General features: G+C 49.0%; 1 protein-coding gene across 1 annotated transcript in view; it reads right to left on the bottom strand.

The window, feature by feature from the left end:
- The window catches only part of LOC147725648 (dedicator of cytokinesis protein 2-like), a 1,712,066-nt gene that overhangs the window by 449,980 nt on the left and 1,239,728 nt on the right, over positions 1 to 22,358 (bottom strand). Inside the window, exon 33 of the mRNA XM_086964476.1 lies at positions 17,946 to 18,040. Coding sequence (XP_086820602.1) covers positions 17,946 to 18,040 — 95 coding nt within the window. The remainder of the gene's footprint in view (positions 1 to 17,945; positions 18,041 to 22,358) is intronic.

The raw sequence follows: 22,358 nt of genomic DNA, 5'->3' as shown, positions 1-22,358 counted from the left end.
CGCTGTCACACCATCAACCACAGCAACCAAAGACAAATCCCACCCATAACCACGCAGTCACACCACCGACCACAGCAACCAAAGACACATCCCACCCATAACCACGCAGACACACCACCAACCACAGCTAACTCAGACACATCCCACCCAAACCGCATAGTCACACCACCAACCACAAGAACCTTAAACACATCCCAACTATAACCGCGCAGACACCACATCAACCACAGCAACCTCAGACACATCCTACCACCGACCACAGCAACCTCAGACACCTTCCACTCATAAACGTGCAGTCAAACCACCAACCACAGCAACCTCAGACACCTTCCACTCATAACTGCGCAGTCAAACCACCAACCACAGCAACCTCAGACACCTTCCACTCATAACCGCACAGTCAAACCACCAATCACAGCAACCTCACACACCTTCCACTCATAACTGCGCTGTCAAACCACCACCCACAGCAACCTCAGACACCTTCCACTCATAACCGCGCAGGCAAACCACCAACCACAGCAACCTCAGACACCTTCCACTCATAACTGCGCGGTCAAACCACCAACCACAGCAACCTCAGACACCTTCCACTCATAACCGCGCAGTCAAACCACCAACCACAGCAACCTCAGACACCTTCCACTCATAACCGCGCAGTCAAACCACCAACCACAGCAACCACATACACCTTCCACTCATAACTGCGCGGTCAAACCACCAACCAGAGCAACCTCGGACACCTTCCACTCATAATCGCGCAGTCAAACCACCAACCACAGCAACCTCGGACACCTTCCACTCATAACCGCGCAGTCAAGCCACCAACCACAGCAACCTCGGACACATTCCACCCATAACCACTTGCTGACACAGTATAGAAGGTACTTCATAGCTTTGGTTGGACCTACGGTTGAAAACCAGAAGAAAGAATGATTTAGTCAAGGTCTCACGGGTAAAACTCACAAAATCCAGACTGTGCCTCATTGCAAAGGTGATGTGACTTTCCACATACCCTGTCATGGTGTCACACAACCCGGAGATGCTGCCCCATCATGTAAGATTGACCCACATAGCACAGCTTCATACAAACCTGTGTTGTCCAAATACCCTGAGAGCTCAACATTGAGTGTAAAAGGCGCTTGAAATCAGGAAGACGCCTCAGACATGTCCACATTGGGCAGGGAGAGTCCTCTCTCTTATGTCCACACCATCTGCAACAGCCACAGGCAAAAGCAGAACCTGGACAGACTTCGGGACACTTATGTTGGTAATCCTGAGCTGCTTGTACTGAGTCATAAAGTAACGTGTAGAGCGCCTAGTTACTTCTGACCAAGTGTCCCAGCGCCAGGGTTTCACTCCCAATTACAGAACCAGACAACATGCTGAAAAGACAGTTGCACAAATTCCCTCGCACACAACATTTATGACATAACAGTCGTACAGTAATACTTTTCAAATATGCACTCTCAAAGCAAACAATATTGCCAGTCTTTGGGCTTTAATTCTTTCCTTCATCCTCCTTTAATGTCAATAACTGTGACTGGTCGAAAAGCCCAATGCCAATGTCAACACGTGTTTCGTCGCCTCTGTGTATTTTTCATGTGACTTTTTCAAGGCTCAATCGGCTTCTATTAGTACTTATTATCGTGCAGTGATATTTCTGACCCACACGGTCCTCCGGGGTGGGTAATATCTCACTGGGGGTATTCAATGTCGTCGTTGTAATCCAAAATTCCTGTGGCCAACGTCTATTTTCTTCATCGCGTCAGCAACACCCCTCATGCCGGCGTCCTCGCATTATTGTTTGCGTGGAGAGTGTATATTTGAAAAGTATTACTGCACTGCTGTTATGTTATAAAAGTGTTGTGTGCTGGGGAATTTGTGCAATTTTCATGCTGCAGTCCGGGCCGCAGCAATTAGGAGAGGTGGGTGGTTCTCTCCCCCTTTTAGCACCTCAAAAAATACCAGGACCTAAGGAAGTAACGAGTGGATATTTCCCGGAGCGCCTTCCCTATTTTTCAATGCCACGATTCTTGCGTATATAAAGCTACAAAGACAGCCCTGATCAGGTCGATCTGAAGAACCAGGTTTTACATTTGTGTGAAATGATCGTTCAGTTGTTTGCTGTCTGAGAGAAAGGGGGAGGGGATTCCACAGCTTGGGGGCTAGACAACGAAAAGGGCATTCTCCGATGCGTGCTCGTTTCACAGTCGGAGTACGAACCAGCAGAGCCCCTGCTGATCTTAACTTCCACCGAGGAGAGCAGGGCTGGACGAAAGTGCAGCTATCGAGGGCCCTTATTGATCAGGTTCCTGTAGCAGTAGCACTTTAAAGGGGGGGTTTTCTTCAGAGGTAGCCAGTGCAGTTTAGCGAGTCCGGGCCTGTGGGAGACCACCTCAGCTCTTCGCCCCTTCAGGAAACAACTCCAAACGCTCCTGTTTAGGGAAGCACTGGTCACGGTCTAACCTACAGCACTGTGGGGCTTTTTGATCTGCCCATGACCTCTGGCAATTAAAAGTGCTTAGAGACCTGCCGGTGATTAGCGCTATTTATAAAAATCAATTACAATTACAATGACAATTTAGCAGCAAACGGGCTGCCGCGTTCTGCACGCCCTGGAGCTCGTCTGTGGGGGACTCCCAGATACCGCTGCATGACGTCATCAGACAACGGGCTCGTGAGAGTCTGGGGATTGCATGAATCTAATGTAAGATGTACTCCTTTCATGTATTTGTCCAATATGTTGACATAACCCCTGGCCCCTCAGTTCTTCTTTAAACTTCCCACAGTGCATCTCGGGGACCCAAGAGAGGGTCACGGAGAGGTCTGGAAGTGAGTCCGACAAGTAACTTATGTCGGCTCCACCTAGGGCATTATTATTATACGCTTCCGATTAAATACAACGCTTCGTAGAGTTCTAATCTGGGCCACCAGAGCTACACGTGCTGGAGAAATCAGACTTTTGATGCATGTACTGGCTAATGTCATTTCTAATGCTAGTTTCCTTTGGTAACTAGGCACTAGATCAGTAGGCCTTTCTCTAAGGTGTTATCAGACTTCAGTTGGCTGTGGCCAATACAAATCTGCTCATTTTTGCTTAATTTCCTGTAGAGAATTATTTAAATCAATATACCTCTGCAAAACAACTACTGTATGGAAGAGCACATTGTGTTGTTTGCGTAAAGCAGCCGCCGCACTGGCCGACCACTGATTTGTGTGAAATGCTCATGTCTTCCTTAGAAGGGCGCTCATGTCTGTCACATTGAGGCTAAACAACAGGGGTGCTAAGACCCCCACTCCCCCCCACACACAGACACTTTAGCACTCTGTTATGAACAGACACACTTTCTTTATACTTCTATTAGGGGACGTTCTCTTTGATGCAGAGGTTCTGTACCCCAGTTTACATAAAGTAACATGCCTGGCTGTCGCAGATGTTGTCACCAGGCACCGGCTCTCCCTTACAAGAGTTTCTCACGGACAAAAAAGTCTGGAAGCCAGGCTGTGAACTTCTGTCACTGTCCACCAGGAACCATCCTCTCCACGTCACAAACAAGCTCACTACCAGGCCCGTGGTTCGAAGTATATCTTCGGGAGGGGGGGGGGGGGGGGCGAAGGAGGGGGGGGGGTTGGGGTCATCAGCTCTGACCAAACATTAAAGCTGAGCTCTGTGGGTGCATTCGGTCCCAAATACTGGCTGCAGTACTAAATACCTCCTACAATATCGCGGCACAAGAATATTGAGGAAAGAATATTGAAAGGTAAGTGCACATAGGTAAGTGTCGATTCCTAACGCCATACCTACATACCATGGTTCGCCTTATGAAGGCATGCAGGCAGGGCACAAGTCCTACAAAAAGAAGTGGGGGGGCACTGACATCACCATAGGAAGTGACATCACGAAAGGTGGCTTGCACCATCGACTCATTGCCTCCCCTCGCTCGCCCCTTAGATGCGATTGCAGCAGAGAAGACAGCGCGTGAGCAGCGTTCTGAATGGGCTCCGATCTCGCCCCAGAGAGGCCAAAGAGTGAATGTGTGGCTCCATTTGCTCCAGTTATGGAGCTCCCGGTAAAATAATTGGGGGGACGCCGTCCACCCGCTTGATACCCCGACTCGAGCCCTGAATGCAAGCCAAGGCCTTTTTCAAGGCTCTCTGTATATTGTATAAAAAGGGTCTTTCCAAATGAAAAATCAGCAAGCCTCTGCCATTTGGCGTCGTGGGTGGAATGCACAGGCCACTCTTGGGAAAGAAGCACTTTTCTGGATTATTGGACGCCAAATTTCAGAGGGACCAGAGGCGAAATGAGTGGCAGTGTTTCCAAAAGAGCCAAACAACGCGGCACTGGGTGAAAAACAGGCAAGTCATTTTCAAAAAAGATCAAAATACCATTTCTAGTGGTGGTTGGGGAGGGGGGCGCAAGGATTGACCTGTTGCAGCCGAAGCCCCATTCGGTTTGACCTGCATGGATTAATGTCTGGTACAGTCTGGTCTGGTGTTCCTGCACTAAACCAGGCGCGGGCGCACCGGACCAGCAGCGAGCTGGAGTACTGAATCCCACTCGGTAATTCCGCTCCGCCTGACTTGTAATCAGCCCCTAAGAACGGATGCAATTCCCAAATAGACCTCAGACATGGATTTTTTTTTGCTATTTCTTTGCCGTCTGTAGGGTGGAACTGAACTTGAGCCGCTGCTAACGGAGGAAAAAAAAAAAAAAAAAAACAGGATTTCTTTTTGAAGCTCTGGGAGAGGCTGACAATGTATCCACCTTAATCCTACCTGGATTGTAGCTCCTGCCCTAGATGTCCTCCTGAGGCTGTATTATTGAAGTGCCCCGGGGGCGCAATGGGCATTTGCACCGGCTTTGCGTGCCCCCGGACACTGGTATGACAGAAGGGGGTCGCAGATGCTTCTGTGACTGCTTCTGTAATACCAACAGCGCTGGCGCATAATTGCCTGCATTATCTTCAGAGCTGTTCCCTAATTTGCAAGGGACTGTGACCCCATGCACATGAGGGAATCCCGTTGCCTCTGCACTCGCGCCGTATTATTGACACTGGTCCAGAGGCAAAGAAGCTGTCAGGAGGAGCACTGAGAGTGCGGCACCAAAAGGTGGTATATTGTCAGTGTGCCCCCTGATTGCAGCCCCCTGGAGGGGGGAAAGAGGGTTCCAAAGACCCCCCAGACATCCCCGTGCAGGCGGGTGCAGTCACTCACTGAATAATATACATATTCATGGTTTCAATCCTTTGTAAAATAGCCAGCACAGGAGTGTGACCCCCTCTTGACAGGATGGCCCCAGGGATGTGGGCACAGATGGCCCAGCTTCATAGGGGCAAATGCAAGTCTCACTGCCACAAACTCAAAATTGGCATAAAAGGGACATCCCTGGGTACCAGCATCAGAAAACTAGTGGACTCTGAGATAACAGAAGGAAGACTGCACCGTGGACCCCAGAAAAAGGCTTTCTCGAGAAAGACTGCACCTGCTAAACCAAGAGAGACCCCTTGGCTGGACCAGCTCCCGCTTGTGCCAAGGGCCAGTGAGCGGATCCAAAGGATAGCTGGCTTGCCTCCTGTTACGCTGTACTTGCTTGGGTAAAGGCTGGTGCAGCCCAGGAGATAGAGTGACCGTCCCCAAGAGGTGTCTCCCAGGCCCAAGACCCTTGACTGGTGGTAGCGTGTACGCGTTCCCCGTAAAAGAACCGCCTACATTGGGCCCAGAGCTCAAACGTAACTTTTTTAAACAAAAGAACCAGAGGCTAATTCACTATTGCTACTCAACACCCCTTTGCCATCGAAGCCGCACCGGGCTGCTGACTTCATGTTGAACCGGAGAAATGTTTTGCTGGTTTGTGGAGAGCCTGGAACTCTGAAAAAGAAAAATGAAACGGTTCTGTTCATTTTCTACGAGTAGACAGTGGTCTGTGGGACCACTGCCTGCTCTTAAAAAATATTTTCACTGCCAGTCACAAAGGGGAAGGGACCCCATGGGGAAGGGGTCCCATGGGGACCCCTTCCTGTTTGCGAGTGGCTTACCACCTATTTGATTTGGGTGGTAAACTCCAAACGTTTTGCGACCGCAATTGCGGTGACAAAATAATCGTATATAGAAGTGTGATAAGCTTTTAGGAAGGGACGCCCTTGACATGCCCCTTCCTAATAATGGGTCGCAAACCCTATTTTGTCAGTCAGTAATAGGCTAAAGACCCCCAAAATAGGGTTTGCGCATTGCACAGAGCTATTTAGTGGTTGCGATTAGGCAGATTTCCGTTTGAGACCGCTAAAATAGGTCCTACATCTGGCCCAAAAATCAGTAATACCTGCCACCCAAATCTATAAGAATAACTTGCGGCAGCATCATTTTAATGTATATTTAAAGTCTGAATTGTCACACTTGTATGAGTGTGATGGTTGGTAGTGATAGAACTGTCATTGGGAGCGCTACTGGGAGCAGTGGGTGGTGCACACTGCAGTGGCCTCCGGACAAGGGCCCGGGCACTTCTTTTTTAAAAATAAATTAGGCACTTTATATAGCGCATTATAAAAGCATAACATGAGAATTAATGTCCTTTATTTTAATAAGTTTTATTTATCAGTATCAACGTCTTGTTTCTATATGCTTTCCATCACCTCCCGTAAGGGATTCTGCAGGTCTTCTAGGCACTAGGAAGCAGTTCATCTTCAGTCTTCGTCTATCAGAGAGACAACAGCAGGGCCATGGGGGGAGCTCGAGGAGACATGCAGCACACAGTTCTTGTCCCGGAAGTGACAACAGATTGCACGACCAACTCAACGGAGCGTTCCCAATTGGTGAAGCAGATCTCCAACGTAAATCCTCTGCTTGTGGTAGGTGGCCAATAGACCACTGTCAGTATCAAACATGGTGCAAATATTTCATATCAGTTAGGCTTAGGGCACCTTTTTGGATTTCTAGTGTGAAAGTTGGGGATTCTGGAGTCACGGTCTCAAGTCTCAACATCCTGCTTGGGGGCAGCCTCTTGCTCGGCAGGTGTTCTGACATAGGGCCTGATTACCATCTCGGTGGACGGGTTACTCCGTCACAATGGTGACGGATATCGGTCCGCCGTGATATAAATTCCTTTATATCCTATGGGATTTATATTTTGGTGAATGGGATATCCGTCACCGTTGGGATTTATATTATGGCGGACGGGATATCTGTCACTGTTGTGACGGCGTAACTCGTCCGCCAAGGTCTAAATCAGGCCCTAGGATACAATAGCATTGATACTTCAGAGGACCAGATATCCGTCACCGTTGTGATGGAGTAACCCGTCCGCCGAGATCTCAATCAGGCCCTTGGATACAATAACATTTATATTTCAGAGGACGGGATATCCATCACCGTTGTGATGGAGTAACCCGTCCTCCGAGATCTAAATCAGGCCCTGGGATACAATAGCATTGATACTTCAGAGGACCGGATATCCGTCACCGTTGTGATGGAGTAACCCGTCCGCCGAGATCTCAATCAGGCCCTTGGATACAATAACATTTATATTTCAGAGGACGGGATATCCATCACCGTTGTGATGGAGTAACCCGTCCTCCGAGATCTAAATCAGGCCCTGGGATACAATAGCATTGATACTTCAGAGGACCGGATATCCGTCACCGTTGTGATGGAGTAACCCATCCGCCGAGATCTCAATCAGGCCCTTGGATACAATAACATTTATATTTCAGAGGACGGGATATCCATCACCGTTGTGATGGAGTAACCCGTCCTCCGAGATCTAAATCAGGCCCTGGGATACAATAACATTTATATTTCAGAGGACGGGATATCCGTCACCGCTGTGATGGAGTAACTCACCCAGGAGATCTAAATCAGGCCCTCGGATACAATAACATTTATATTTCAGAGGACGGGATATCCGTCACCGCTGTGATGGAGTAACCCGCCCCCGATATTGAAATCAGGCCCTCGGATACAATAGCATTTATATTTCAGAGGACGGGATATCCTTCATTGTTGTGATGGAGTAACCCATCCGCCGAGATCTAAATCAGGCCCTAGGATACAATAGCATTTATATTTCAGAGGACGGGATATCCGTCACCGTTGTGATGGAGTAACCCGCCCCCGAGATCTAAATCAGGCCCTAGGATACAATAGCATTTATATTTCAGAGGACGGGATATCTGTCACCGTTGTGATGGAGTAACTCGTCCGCCAAGGTCTAAATCAGGCCCTAGGATACAATAGCATTGATACTTCAGAGGACCGGATATCCCTCACCATTGTGATGGAGTAACCCGTCCGCCGAGATCTCAATCAGGCCCTTGGATACAATAACATTTATATTTCAGAGGACGGGATATCCATCACCGTTGTGATGGAGTAACCCATCCTCCGAGATCTAAATCAGGCCCTGGGATACAATAGCATTGATACTTCAGAGGACCGGATATCCGTCACCGTTGTGATGGAGTAACCCGTCCGCCGAGATCTCAATCAGGCCCTTGGATACAATAACATTTATATTTCAGAGGACGGGATATCCATCACCGTTGTGATGGAGTAACCCATCCTCCGAGATCTAAATCAGGCCCTGGGATACAATAGCATTGATACTTCAGAGGACCGGATATCCATCACCGTTGTGATGGAGTAACCCGTCCGCCGAGATCTAAATCAGGCCCTAGGATACAATAGCATTTATATTTCAGAGGACGGGATATCCGTCACCGCTGTGATGGAGTAACTCACCCAGGAGATCTAAATCAGGCCCTGGGATACAATAACATTTATATTTCAGAGGACGGGATATCCGTCACCGCTGTGATGGAGTAACTCACCCAGGAGATCTAAATCAGGCCCTCGGATACAATAACATTTATATTTCAGAGGACGGGATATCCGTCACCGCTGTGATGGAGTAACCCGCCCCCGATATTGAAATCAGGCCCTCGGATACAATAGCATTTATATTTCAGAGGACGGGATATCCTTCATTGTTGTGATGGAGTAACCCATCCGCCGAGATCTAAATCAGGCCCTAGGATACAATAGCATTTATATTTCAGAGGACGGGATATCCGTCACCGTTGTGATGGAGTAACCCGCCCCCGAGATCTAAATCAGGCCCTAGGATACAATAGCATTTATATTTCAGAGGACGGGATATCTGTCACCGTTGTGATGGAGTAACTCGCCTGCCAAGGTCTAAATCAGGCCCTAAGATACAATAGCATTGATACTTCAGAGGACCGGATATCCGTCACCGTTGTGATGGAGTAACCCGTCCGCCGAGATCTCAATCAGGCCCTTGGATACAATAACATTTATATTTCAGAGGACGGGATATCCATCACCGTTGTGATGGAGTAACCCGTCCTCCGAGATCTAAATCAGGCCCTGGGATACAATAGCATTGATACTTCAGAGGACCGGATATCCGTCACCGTTGTGATGGAGTAACCCGTCCGCCGAGATCTCAATCAGGCCCTTGGATACAATAACATTTATATTTCAGAAGACGGGATATCCGTCACCGCTGTGATGGAGTAACTCACCCAGGAGATCTAAATCAGGCCCTCGGATACAATAACATTTATATTTCAGAGGACGGGATATCCGTCACCGCTGTGATGGAGTAACCCGCCCCCGATATTGAAATCAGGCCCTCGGATACAATAGCATTTATATTTCAGAGGACGGGATATCCGTCACCGTTGTGATGGAGTAACCCGTCCGCCGAGATCTCAATCAGGCCCTTGGATACAATAACATTTATATTTAAGAGGACGGGATATCCATCACCGTTGTGATGGAGTAACCCGTCCTCCGAGATCTAAATCAGGCCCTGGGATACAATAGCATTGATATTTCAGAGGACCGGATATCCGTCACTGTTGTGATGGAGTAACCCTTCTGCCAAGATCTAAACCATGCCCATAGTATTGAAAGTTAAATATCAATCTGCACAGAGATCGACTGCACAATATCTACTCACAGCGTGCCGTTAAGGGAAGCACACCTGGTAGTGAGAAGAGTAAAGCTGCTCTTCACTACACATGCCTAATTCAACCACATGTTCGGTGTCCATCAATATTTGTGCAGGTCGATATCCTTGTATTTGATAGTTTGACATAAAACCGCTGCCTGGACAATGCTCCCAAAATGGTGGTCTGGCTGGCATCGGCGTGTAAAAGTAATGCACCAGTTTTTGGGCAGAGGCCTGAATAGGCAGTTCAAAGAACCCCCAGCCAGCGAGCAGGGGTATGGAGTGGGGCTGACACTACTGTTCTGCTATTGTTCCTCACTTCATATACAGAACACGTTTTTACTGCCAATAAGACAGTGGCCAAGGAAACCGGGTGAGTAGGTCAAAGAGGTTCTTTATATAACAGTTGTCATCGAGATTATAAGGTCCACAAGTACACTATGTTGTCAGGATAGGGGTGGGGGCATCCCTCGGTACGAAGGATCCAGGGGATAGTCTGAACAGGATATAGCTGCAATAGGTTTTCAGTACTCACAGTCCACGGGCCGAAAGTCCCTCGCCTGGGTCGGTCCCGCAAGACTGTGAAGATCAGCAGTGATGGGGTCTGCTGGCTGCTGGCTCTCAATCCTTGAACCACGGGGTATTGATGGAAGGCTGCTGCGGGCGTATCAGGCGTACGGCTCCCCATCCTTGAGCCGCGTGATACGAAGGTGCCCACGAGCGGGCGTACCCAGTGTACGGCCTGCACTCCTTGGTCGGGGTAGTCACTTCAGGCGAACTGGGAAGACGCGCTGCGCACCGGCGGGTGCGTCCAGGAGTACGAGGCGTACTTGCCGGCTGAAGATCCAGGATGCGCACCAGCGGGTGTGACCAAGAGTACGAACCATACTCGCAGGATGGGGATCACGGATGCACACCAGCGGGTGCGTGCAGAGGTACAGAGCGTACCGGTAGGCTGAGAATCCACGAGGTGCACCAGCGGGTGCGGGCAAGAGTACGAGCCATACTCACAAGGCGGAGCCGTGACAAGTCAGCAGGGGTCCGGGGATCCAGGTCAACAGAGCCACGATGAAGTCAGCAGGGCTCTGGGGGTCCAGGTCAACAGAGCCACGATGAAGTCAGCAGGGCTCTGGGGATCCAGGTCAACAGAGCCACGATGAAGTCAGCTGGGCTCTGGGGGTCCAAGTCGAGAGAGCCGCGACTAAGTCAGCAGGGCTCTGGGGGTCCAAGTTGACAACAGAGCTGCGATAACATCAGCAGGGCTCTGGGGGTCAAAGTTGACAACAGAGCTGCGATAACATCAGCAGGGCTCTGGGGGGGTCCAAGTCAACAGAGCCGCGACGAGGTCAGCAGGGCTCTCAAGGTTCCGAAAAGACACCTCCGGCATTGGGGAAGGGCCTCCAGTTCTAGGGCCTCCACCTCTTTGAAGTCCTTTGATCGGGCCAGGAGGTTCCTGGGTGTTCTCGTGCTGATTGTCTGAGCTTCCTGCCAGCTGGCACCTGGCTTTACCCACGTTGGTGGCAGGGTCATCAGACGGCCAGTGGGGAGTGGAGCCGGCTTCGGGGTAAACAGGACGTTTGGCCGAAACTCCTCCACCCACCTCACTTAGCGCTGCAGGCTAACACCAGGCGGGGAGATCCCTTGGCAGGAGGTTCCGGGCTCCCATGGTTTGGTGTTGGGGGTAGGGCGTCAGGGATCCTACAGGACAGGGTTTGTCCTACACTGGGTGGCGCTAGGGTTTTTTGCTGCTTGTAGGTCTCAGGATCCCGGGGGATGGGGCGCTACTCGGGAGTTTCGGTTGCTTCCCCGGGGTCGGGTAAATCTGTGGGGACAGGGGTTAACTTACTAGCGTGAGGCCTCACACGGTGTTCTGGGGTGGAGCATGAGGGAGTTTTAGCTGGGAGAATGGGACCCACACGGGGGTTTAGGGGAGAAGAATGTAAGGGGGCCCACGCCAATGAGGTCAGGTCTAACACCATGTAACAAGAATAGTGTGGAGTCACGCCAATTCCACAGGTGGAATGGAATATGTCGCCCACATCTAGTGGAGGCACAAAGCGGTATGCCTCAGGAGTAAACTTGCAGTCTCTCTTTGAAGTGGTTAGTGGGATTGCTCACCTGTTGTGGGGGGCAAATGTGAGGTGTGTGCAGCCTGCAAGTAACAAGTGCAGATCTTGGCATCTCGGAGCCAAACCAGTTTCAAGGGTCGCACTTTACAAGCTGCCTGTGGGTTCAGCTCACTCATAACTACGAAAAAACCCACAATGCTGAATGATCTGTGTTTTACATCATATATGATAAACTGCAGGCATGTTGAAGGGCTTAGGTAGCTCAGAAAGCGGTCACATGCAGACAATATTCAGGAAACGGACTAATTTCATGTTTTATATGCTCCATGCTTTATATACATATTGCATGACGGCTGCATTTTGATTCAACTCAAGGTGAGATTGAATAAAATAATGTATGCAGACACTTTCATGTATTGCATGCCACTGCCCCAGGCATGGCTGCAGCAGGCAAGGTCTCACATAAATCCAGCTCCAAGGAAGCTGGTTGATGCCCTTGGGTGTGTGGTATGTTGAACACAGACTTGGAAACTGAGAGTTGGCATGGCCCATGGGGTCCAATGCTGCTGAATTGGAGAAAGAATACCAGGTTTGTGATGGCCACACTGACTGTCTCAACGCGTGACGTCGCTAGAGGGCGGCCCTAACGCAGGACCCGGTGCCTACAAAGCTGGGTGAAGCCCCCTTCTTGTGTATTGGCATTGAGGGCGTTTCATCCTAGTGGTCCTTAGGAGCTGCCGTGCATGCGCAGTATTAGGCATCAGCTCCTCGAGTTCCCACTCTTTGCGTATACTCAATATTGAGTCCATCTCACAGACTAACCCAAGGCTCTTCCGAGCCACCTCAGCCTTCTCTGTGAGATAAAGGAACCCTGGGACTGAACCACCTCCACAGATGTTATGTTATGTTAATCTATATTTGTATAGCAGGCAGCTACTCCCAGGAGTGTCCCGGCGCTAGAGATGACGTCCTAAGATGAAGACCTCCTGAGTTAATGTTTCCAGTTCTGGATCGACGTCAGCATACCGTCTTGCTTTTTCATGTGCAGATCTGGCAACTTGAACAACAATCTCACAGTGTGAGGGAGGGGTTGGGCCTTTGAGGAGGCAGGGCCTATAAGGCATTTTTGCCGCCACCTATCGTAACCAGACTCCTGGACTTCCCCAGACAGTCCCGGTTCTCAAATGGGTGTGCCGGTGTCTGACAGTTTTCTTAATTTTAGGTAAATGTCCTAGTTTTTGGGACAAAGTTCAGGTTATTCTGCAAAGCAGAATGGAACGTTATAGCCTCCATTCACAGGTGCCTCTGAAGGCTGAAATGTTTTAAGCAATTTATCTGTTTCTGTCAGGAAATTCCTCACTTTACTACTCCTAAATGCCTTTTGTGAATCTCGAAAGTCGTAAAGTTAGGATTTTGTCTCAGATTCCTTTTGTGAATCAGACCCAATGTCTGAGCTGACCCTACAGAAATAATTCAGGGGAATGAAAAGGAGGTGTTATCTCTGCAGATACAGCCATTTCCTGCATCATGCCCAGAAATCCAATACAAAGTCCTATAGTCAAGAGGTCAGAGGTCAGGGTGAAGCTGTGATCTCCCATCCAGCTTTAGTCTTGGGTGTAGGACTCCCAAAACCAAGAGTTCGGCTAGCCTGGAGTATTTGATAGACTTGAAGTTCTCCTCTAGATCAGGAGTTCCAAACCTTTTTTATGCCCCGCACCCCATGGAAATGTTTGATTAATGTTCGGACCCCCGCGCCTATTGTTACCGGATTCCTTTTATACATAGAGTACATACTTTACCTCTTTATCATTCACGACCTCCAAAATGTCATTTCACACCCCCTGGTTGGGAACCCCGGCTCTAGAGGCACTCTTTATTTTCTAAAGATGTTTACAAAATATAATCCTTCTCAATTACATTTTATTATATTTTTGGGTTAAATTCAAACGTCTTTACAGGTTGTAGTAAAATTCGGAAGTCGACATAGCACTACCACATTAAAAGAAAGACCTATGACGCAGTAACTATGCCAACTAGATGCCAGTTTATATTTCTTCAACATTACTATACATTAAATATGTAAATTCCCATGTCACAGTATGTGTGCATCCTGTTCCTAGCTCGTGGGCACAAGAGCCTGGAAGCAGGGAAGAGACAATGAAAGGGGCAGGGCTTTCCTGCAAGAAAAAACAGCAGCAAACCTATGCACAAAGGATCTTACATGCAGCACAAGGGTTAACAGGACAAAACCATTAAACTACTCAGGAGGCTCATGAACAGAAAAGGACCACAGGAATTATGGGGCTGCAATAAAGAACAAGGCATAAGAAAGGGTAAAGTGTACCGAGAGCTCATAAGAACCGAATACAATTATGTGAAAGTGAAATTAGTCTGTGACATTAACGAGCCTCGTGACAGATGCCTCAGCCCCCCTGGCTCTGACAGCCACACCATTCACAGCCCTGGCGAGGTGGAGGCCACGTCGCTGAGTCTGATGTAGGTGCGGGTGGTCGCTGGCAGAATTCTCCCTAGCGTAATAACTCGTAAATACCTCAAAAATACTTGTAATAATGCGTAATTACGCGAGAAGCTCACTCCACCACTTAGCACTATTTTCTTCGAGCAAAATGCACCCACACGCTAAATTTCGCCAAGAAAATAGCACTAAATGCTACAGGACACGTACAGCGGAGGCAGCAGCTGCCCGCTCCCCCGTCCAATTTAAGTATACTTTATTGTTTGATTAATACAATCATTACAATCCATATAAAAAAACTTAAAACATTATTCAAAGTTTTTTCCCTAGACTACGCCCATCACATTCAATAAAAGTAAACAGTAAAATTATTAAATAAAGGTTCTCTTCTACAACGGGATAACCTTCACTTGTGTGCAGACACAGGGTAGCATTATGTTAATAAATACATTTGATAAAGGTAGGAGTCCCTTCTAAAAACAAGGGGGCACTTTAACAAGGGCTTTATCTCCTCTTTTTTGGCTTTAAAAGCCAAAGAAGCGGAGATAAAAATATTGCCCTATCAACAACAGGGTGCTAACATGCAAAATCGCACCCTTTTTCACTGTGCTTCCCATTGCATCTCTAATGAGATGCAAAATGGGCGTTCCAGAGCAAAATAATAGGAGAAATGTTGCTAAGCTTCACGCTAACCCTGTTAGAGACAAAAAAGCAGCGCTAACCACGGTTAACGCTGCTTTTTTACTCTGCTAATTTTCAGACTGAGCCATGTAATCCAATGGGAGGTGGATGACATGGCTAAGTCCACCATGGGCTATCAACAAGGATATCCCTATCCTTGTAGCTTTATCGCTGCATCACCAGCGATAACCTCCCAAAATACCGCTATTGCTGGATTTTTTATCGCCTAGGCGGTTAGCGTTGTTAATAACGCAATAACCAGGCGTTATTATCAAGTGATAGCGGGCGTTAAAAAAATTCATGCTAAGCGCCCTTAGCGTCAATTTTCCCTGTTCCTTGTTAATATGCCCCAAGATAGCCACCAAACTGGAGTAAGTAAAACGTAGCGCAGAGAGGTCTGCATGCTCGTGGGCCAAATGAGGAGTCAGAGGGTGTTAAACAACTGGGGAGCTTAGGGCTATAGTATCCGGCAATTTGACCATAGATTGACACATGGATTCGCTAAGACGGGTTTAGCTTCATCTGTATTGTGCTGCCCCAGATTTGATGTGAAATTCAAAGTCGCAGAGGGCAGTAGCGAAGTGTTGATGTTGCGTCGATTCCTCAGCCACACAACTTGAAGTCTGATAGTCCCATTGGCAGGGTTCCACTATCGTGAAGGTAGCACAGACTAAATATATAGAGGATTGATTCAAGATTGCACGAGTAGTAAAACTAGATCAGATGGAGTATCAGTCTAAAATTGAACTGTTAGGTTATGGAGTGGTTCAATTTTGTAGAACTAAAACAAGAGGCACCAGGACACCGAGTCAGAGAACTAAAATACAGCAGTGGCTAGTTCAAAAAGGTGTGCCGTTGTTATGTCCGCCAGTAGCTCTTTCCTCATTTCAAAATAGAACCTGGGTTTCCTGGGTGACCAATGGCTGGTTGAGCTTTTGATATGCAAGATGATCAAAGATTGTAAAGCTGATGTTTAGGACTGTGTTTTCGGGGTTCAATGCTGCGTTGATACCCTGCCTGCAGGACTGGACTCCCAGTCTGTTCCACTCAGGCCTCAATTTGCATCTACGTTGGGTCATCAATGCTGGACAGATATGCGACGTGCTCCAATGACACGACTGAAAGTACCCTGTACACACATTCATCTGATGGATGCCGCCAAAGGGGTAGATGTTTCAAGAGGTGCCACTCACCCAGTTTTAGTGCCAGAAGTCTGTGTTTCAGGTATATGGGCTATGTACAGGCTAGGTATGGTGGAAGAGAGGCCGGCTGGTAAGAGTTGTAAACTGCCCACGTGTGCTTGAGTTTGGTGAGGTCCGCAGTGTCAAAAGAGTAGGAACACACTTGAATATGCTTCTTGAAGCTTATTTTGAAGGCTGTTTTGCTTGGGTAAAGATTTCACGGTTCGCTTGCTGATAGTTGCTGCATGCATTCATTAATAAACCGACCATGTGACCCACCAGGATTGCTCGTACTTATATCTAACCGTAGCAGGGGCTCGAGGGATCCAGCTCTAGCCTGCCTTAGCTTGTGGCGCATTTTAGGAAAGTGCCTGCGCTTTGCATTTCATAGTTCAAGAGACATAGGTCTAATCAAATCTGTGGGGCAGATGCAGTTTTTGGCAACAGAAAAACCTTTTTATAAATCTTAGGGCCATATGTATCATTCCAAATCGCGATCGCAGAAATTCGCAGAATTTCGGCGTTTGCGATTGCAATTGGGCTCAGTGTTATGTATGTAAGAAAAACTGCCTTGCAAAATAACGAATTGAAAATTTTGCGATTCCTTATTTTGCAATTGCATTTAAGGAATCGCAAATTGCTATTCTTTAAATGCAATGCAAGAAGCACAGAAAAAGTCCAATTTGGCCTTAAGGAATCGCAAATTACCACCAACTTGAAGTTGGTGGTAATTTGCGATTTCTCAGAAAAATTCACTTTTTTGCATTTTTCAAAGTGCCATGTGGCGCACATGCACATTTCAGGGGTGCATCAGGGTGTCCTTTTGACACCCTGGCACCCTTGAAATTGCATTCTCTATTTGCGATTCTCTAATTGAGAATTGCAAATTGAGAATGTCTTTCCATTCATTCCTATGGGCCCCTAGGCCCATAGGAATGAATGGGGAGGTATTCCTTAATTGCCAAATCACAATTCGCAATTCGCAATTAAGGAATATGTAGGATTCAAAAAATTATTTGCAAATCCTACATACATAGCGTTTTGCGATTCTCTAATAGAGATTCGCAAAAAAACGCAATTTGAGAATCACAAAATCCGAGTTTGATACATATGGCCCATAGTCACTTGTTGGTTTAGTGTGGAGCTGTGCTGGCCTGGGGAAATTTCCAAGCCGCACGACAAGGTAGGGCCTATTTTGGCTGGCATAACTTCCAACATTGGAGCTAGGCTCGGACCTGTCAGTTTTTTGGAAAGTTTAGAGAGGGCGACTTGAAGAGCCATAGCTTTCATAGCAATTTCACTACGGTGCCTGACAAGAGTGCCCCTAGAGTCGATGTTAATCCCCAGGTATTTATATGTTTTTTACTACCGAGAGCTCTCTCGTAGTTTGTTGTTCCTCTGCTCCTGCGGTAGGATTTTTGCGCCAAATTACTCATGATTACTCAAACTGGCAGAATCGCATGATTTCAGTGATTCGTAGGTACTGAAATTACTCTGTTTACTCCTGCGTCATTAAAGTTTCGTCGGGCCTCGTCTGGTGGCGGCAGGTAGGAGCGACTCACCTGTTGTGCACCATGTTCATCACCATCCAGTCGGAGGGGTAGACCGTCTTTCCAATCAGGTCCTTGAACATTATGAAGGTCTCCATCAGGAAGTCCTGCAAGACAGAAGCAATCGCACAATGACGCAAGTCAGGCTGTGATCAGGATCACGATGGGCTGTCGCTGCGGGGAATATTTACAAAAAAGTCATGCAGCGAAGCAAATCACCTTCCTGCGCTGTGTGGAAGGGAAAAGGCAGGAATGAGCCATATTTAAAAATATACAAAGCATTTCTGCCCTTGATTCTGCGCTGGAGCTCGTTCTAGGTGCGATGCAGGATGCAGCACACATAGAAAGAGGAAGTAACGAGTAAGTTCTTGTAAATCTGGGGCAGCACCAAAATCCATGGGAGTTGCGTTGGAACACCCATACAATGCCCATAGAACAAATACCCAGGGCAGAGTAGCGCCTCGCAGCAATATGTGCTGCGTTGCTGTACTCCAGATTTATGAAGCCGCTCGGAGCCACGCAAAGTGGATTGTGCGGCTTCATAAAACTGTTATAGAGGTTTGCATCCCACATGTATCACGTTGCATCGTGCAAATGCAACGCAAGCTTCTTGTAAATATGCCCCTTTATACAGGAGAATCTCAGCAAAAGCTATGGATATCTATTGCATGTAGGAGAGACCAAGCAAAACCAACGGGCTACATACTGTGCACAGTGGAAACTCAGCAAAATCAATGGTATTCCTACTGGGAACAGGAGAACATAGGAACAACCACAGTTAAATGCTAATCAATACATTAAATTCGAATTAGTGTCACTGAACCAATGTAGAACACCGCCGATGCATTACAAGATGTTGCGGTTCCATATTGGCCAAGGCCCATGTATAAGGCACAGGATAGACCGTACCTGAGGCAATGCACATCTTATTTTATAGAAAATGTAGCGCTTGTCAATAGCTCTCTGAAGGCAACAAATGCAGGTCCGACTGTGTTGGAAAGAACAGTTGAGGGCTGCATTCATCAGCATAACATAGTTGTCAGAACCCGTTTCAGAGGGCACCGGGCCTTGGAGGCATTACTGTGCCTAACCTTGGCATTACTGGGTCTAACCCTGGGGGTTGAGGCCTATTATTCAAGATGTTCCAAGACCCAATTTACTATGAATCCCGAGCAACTGGGCCAAGGTCCCCTTCTGCACTTGACTCTCAGTCATAGCGTAGGTCGAGCTGTCCAAGGCTTGTTTGGGGGAAGCCATATAAAGGGGAGTGAACACAGGCTCAAAACTCAAAATGCTCAGAGAAGCAATAAAGCATTGCCCATACAAATTCTCGCTTTTATAAAGAAAACAAAAAAGAGAAGTCTTTTATTTCTGCTACTAACAACACAAAAGAAAATATGATATTCAAAAACTACACATCCCTGTGATCAGGGCTCTAGAGTTCCTTTAGATGGTCCCCAAGCCCCACTCACTCCTCACACTCCCAATGATAGTGGTTATTCCCTATTCACTAAAGGCAAAATCCAGGGTAGTCCAAGTCTCAAGAGTCTCTTCTGACTCTATTCGGAAGTCAACAAGGTTCCAGTGCATTCGTGCTAGCTAGCAAGGAAGTTCCCCCGGGGCCCACTAGCTTGAAATCAGTCTTACCAGCACCTGCAGGCCTGGGGCGTCAGAAGTTCCTGAGCATGCCCCGTCCACAAGTGCTTGGAGCGGCAGCACCTGAATCAGGTGAGTTTGCCACACGTGGCCCTGGTGGGCTGCACTCAGTGGGTGCAGAGTGCCTCATGCACGGTTGCACTACCAAAGTGATTGGAGGTTCTTTGTGGCTCCTCTTTGCATGATAAGTGTCAGATCTGCCCCATGGTGGGGGGTGGATGTGATGATATAGTAGAGGGTCCCTCGCCTTGATGATGGTGCTTATGTGCTCCCACAGCAGCATCACTTCTCTGGTGGGGGGATGTTGATCAGGTTGCACACCATGCTGCTCCTAGTAAACCTCCTCTGGCATGCAGGGTCACCATATCCTCCCAGTGCACATGCTTCAGCCTGTTTGGCACAACGGAGTCCTCAGCGGTGGTACTTCCTGGCAGATGGGGTCGTGGCTCACCACCACACAAGGGCTAGGGCCCTCACAGCAGGGCAATCATCTTGTGGTGACCTCTCCTGGCATACAAGATTGAGGCTCACCCCAGTTTAAGTACTACAGCCCTCAGAGCACGGTAATCTTCTTACAGTGGCCTATTCTGGCATATGGGGTTGCCAGCTCCCCACTACACATGGGTTACGGCCCGATCAGCACAAGGATGCACAAGGCTCAATTAATGGAGACCCTCCTGTGGCATACTTCATTCTGCACACAGGCAACGACCCCCTCACACCTCGCAAATGTACTCCACTCACAAACTCTCTCCACTAGACCTCGCTCCCTCCAGCACTCTCCTCTTCCTCACTCGGCACACTGGTCTTGGCAAACAGGAAGGTGCTGCTGATCCTGTGCAGGGGGTTCTCACTTCCCTGGGTTATGTTCCCTCACCCGGCAGGGAGCGTAGCAGGCCTTGGCCCCCAGTCCTGGTTACAGGGATACGGTAAAACACAAATCTGTATGGGGGATTACTATGTCTCCACCTGATTCACCATACAGCCCTGAGTCTCCAAAAATAGAACCTAGGCTCCTCCTTTGATTGTACCATTCACAGGCATATATACAACTGGTACATGCATACAGTCTACACCATGGGTACTCACAAACTTTCTCTCGGGGTCCATATTTACAGTGTGGTTTGTGGCAGAGGGACGCACCAGTGGGGGCGGGGTCAGAGGGGGAGAGGCGGGGCTAAAGCAAAAAAAATTGGGACCATGAGGTTGAACACAGGTCCCTGCAGCAGACACCTTTGTCCACTGAGCCACCAGACCCGTCATACACACATCTCTTTCTCTCTCTCTCTCTCTCTCCCTCCCTCTCTCCCCCTTCCTCTCTCTCCCTCTCTCTCTCTCCCTCTCTCTCCCCCTCTCTGTCTCCCTCCCTCTCTCTCCCTCCCTCTCTCTCCCTCTCTCCCTCCCTCCCTCTATCTCCCTCCCTCTCTCCCTCGCTCTGTCTCCCTCGGTCTGTCTCCCTCGGTCTGTCTCCCTCCATCTGTCTCCCTCTGTCACCCTCCCTCTGTCGCCCTCCCTCTGTCGCCCTCCCTCCCTCTGTCACCCTCCCTCTGTCACCCTCTTCCCTGTGTCTCCCTCTCTGTCTCTTTCCCTCTCTGTCTCTCTCCCTCTCTGTCTCTCTCCCTCTCTGTCTCTCTCCCTCTGTCTCCCTCCCTCTGTCCCCCTCCCTCTGTCTCCCTCCCTTTGTCTCAAACCCTCTGTCTCTCTCCCTCTGTCTCCCTCCTCCCTCTGTCTCCCTCACTCCTCTGTCGCCCTCCTCCCTCTGTCTCCCTCTCTGTGTCCCTCTGTCTCTCTCACTCTGTCCCCCCCTCTGTCTCCCTCTATGTCTCTCTCACTCTCTGTCTCCCTCCCTCTCTGTTTCCCACTCTCTCTGTCTCAACTCCCTCTCTGTCTCCCTCCCTCTCCCCTCCCTCTGTCTCCCTCCCTCTGTCTCCCTCCCTCTGCTTCCCTCTCCCTCCCTTTTTCTCCCTCCCTGTTTCTCTCCCTCCCTCTGTTTCCCTCCCTCTCCCTCCCTCTGTCTCCCTCCCTGTCTCCCTCCCTCTCCCTCCATCTCTCTCCGTCTGTCTCCCTCCCTGTCTCCCTCCCTCCCTCCCTCCCTCTGTCTCCCTCCCTGTCTCCCTCTCTATCTGTCTCACTCCCTCTCTGCCTCCCTCTCTCTGTCTCCCTTCCTCTCCCTCCGTCTGTCTCCCCTCTTCCTCTGTCACCCCCCCCTCCCTCTGTCTCCCTCCCTGTCTCTCTCCCTCTCTCTGTCTCCTTCCCTGTGTCTCCGTCCCTCTCCCTCCATCTCTCTCCCTCTGTCTCCCCCTCTCTCTCCCTCCCTCTGTCTCCCTCCCAGTGTCTCCCCCCCTCTCCCTCCGTCTCTCTCCTTCTGTCTCCCTCCCTATCTCCTTGTCTCCCTCCCTCTGTCTCCCCCTGTCTCCCTCTCCCTCTGTCTCCCTCCCTCTCTGCCTTCCTCTCTCTGTCTCTCTCTGTCTCCCTTCCTCGCCCTCCCTCTGTCTCCCTCCCTCCCTCTGTCACCCTCCCTCTATCACCCTCCCTCCCTCTCCCTCTGTCACCCTCTGTCATCTCACCCCCTGTGTGTGTGTGTCAGCCCTCAGCCCAGGCTGAGACAGCTTCCTCAGCGTACACACACCCACACACACCCGAGTACTTCACAGTTCTTTAACCGCATCGCTGCTGCGGCGATTTTTGCGCTGTGCGGCTTTTTTCATTTTACCGCGTTACATGATGAGCTCAGCTCGTCATCAGCACACGCCACCCGTGGCTGATGAC

Source organism: Lissotriton vulgaris, chromosome 3_2 (genome assembly GCF_964263255.1).
Source record: "Lissotriton vulgaris chromosome 3_2, aLisVul1.2, whole genome shotgun sequence".
In the NCBI taxonomy this organism is placed as follows: domain Eukaryota; kingdom Metazoa; phylum Chordata; class Amphibia; order Caudata; family Salamandridae; genus Lissotriton; species Lissotriton vulgaris.
Note: the sequence above shows the minus strand (reverse complement) of the source record. Positions and strands in the feature narration are given on the sequence as shown.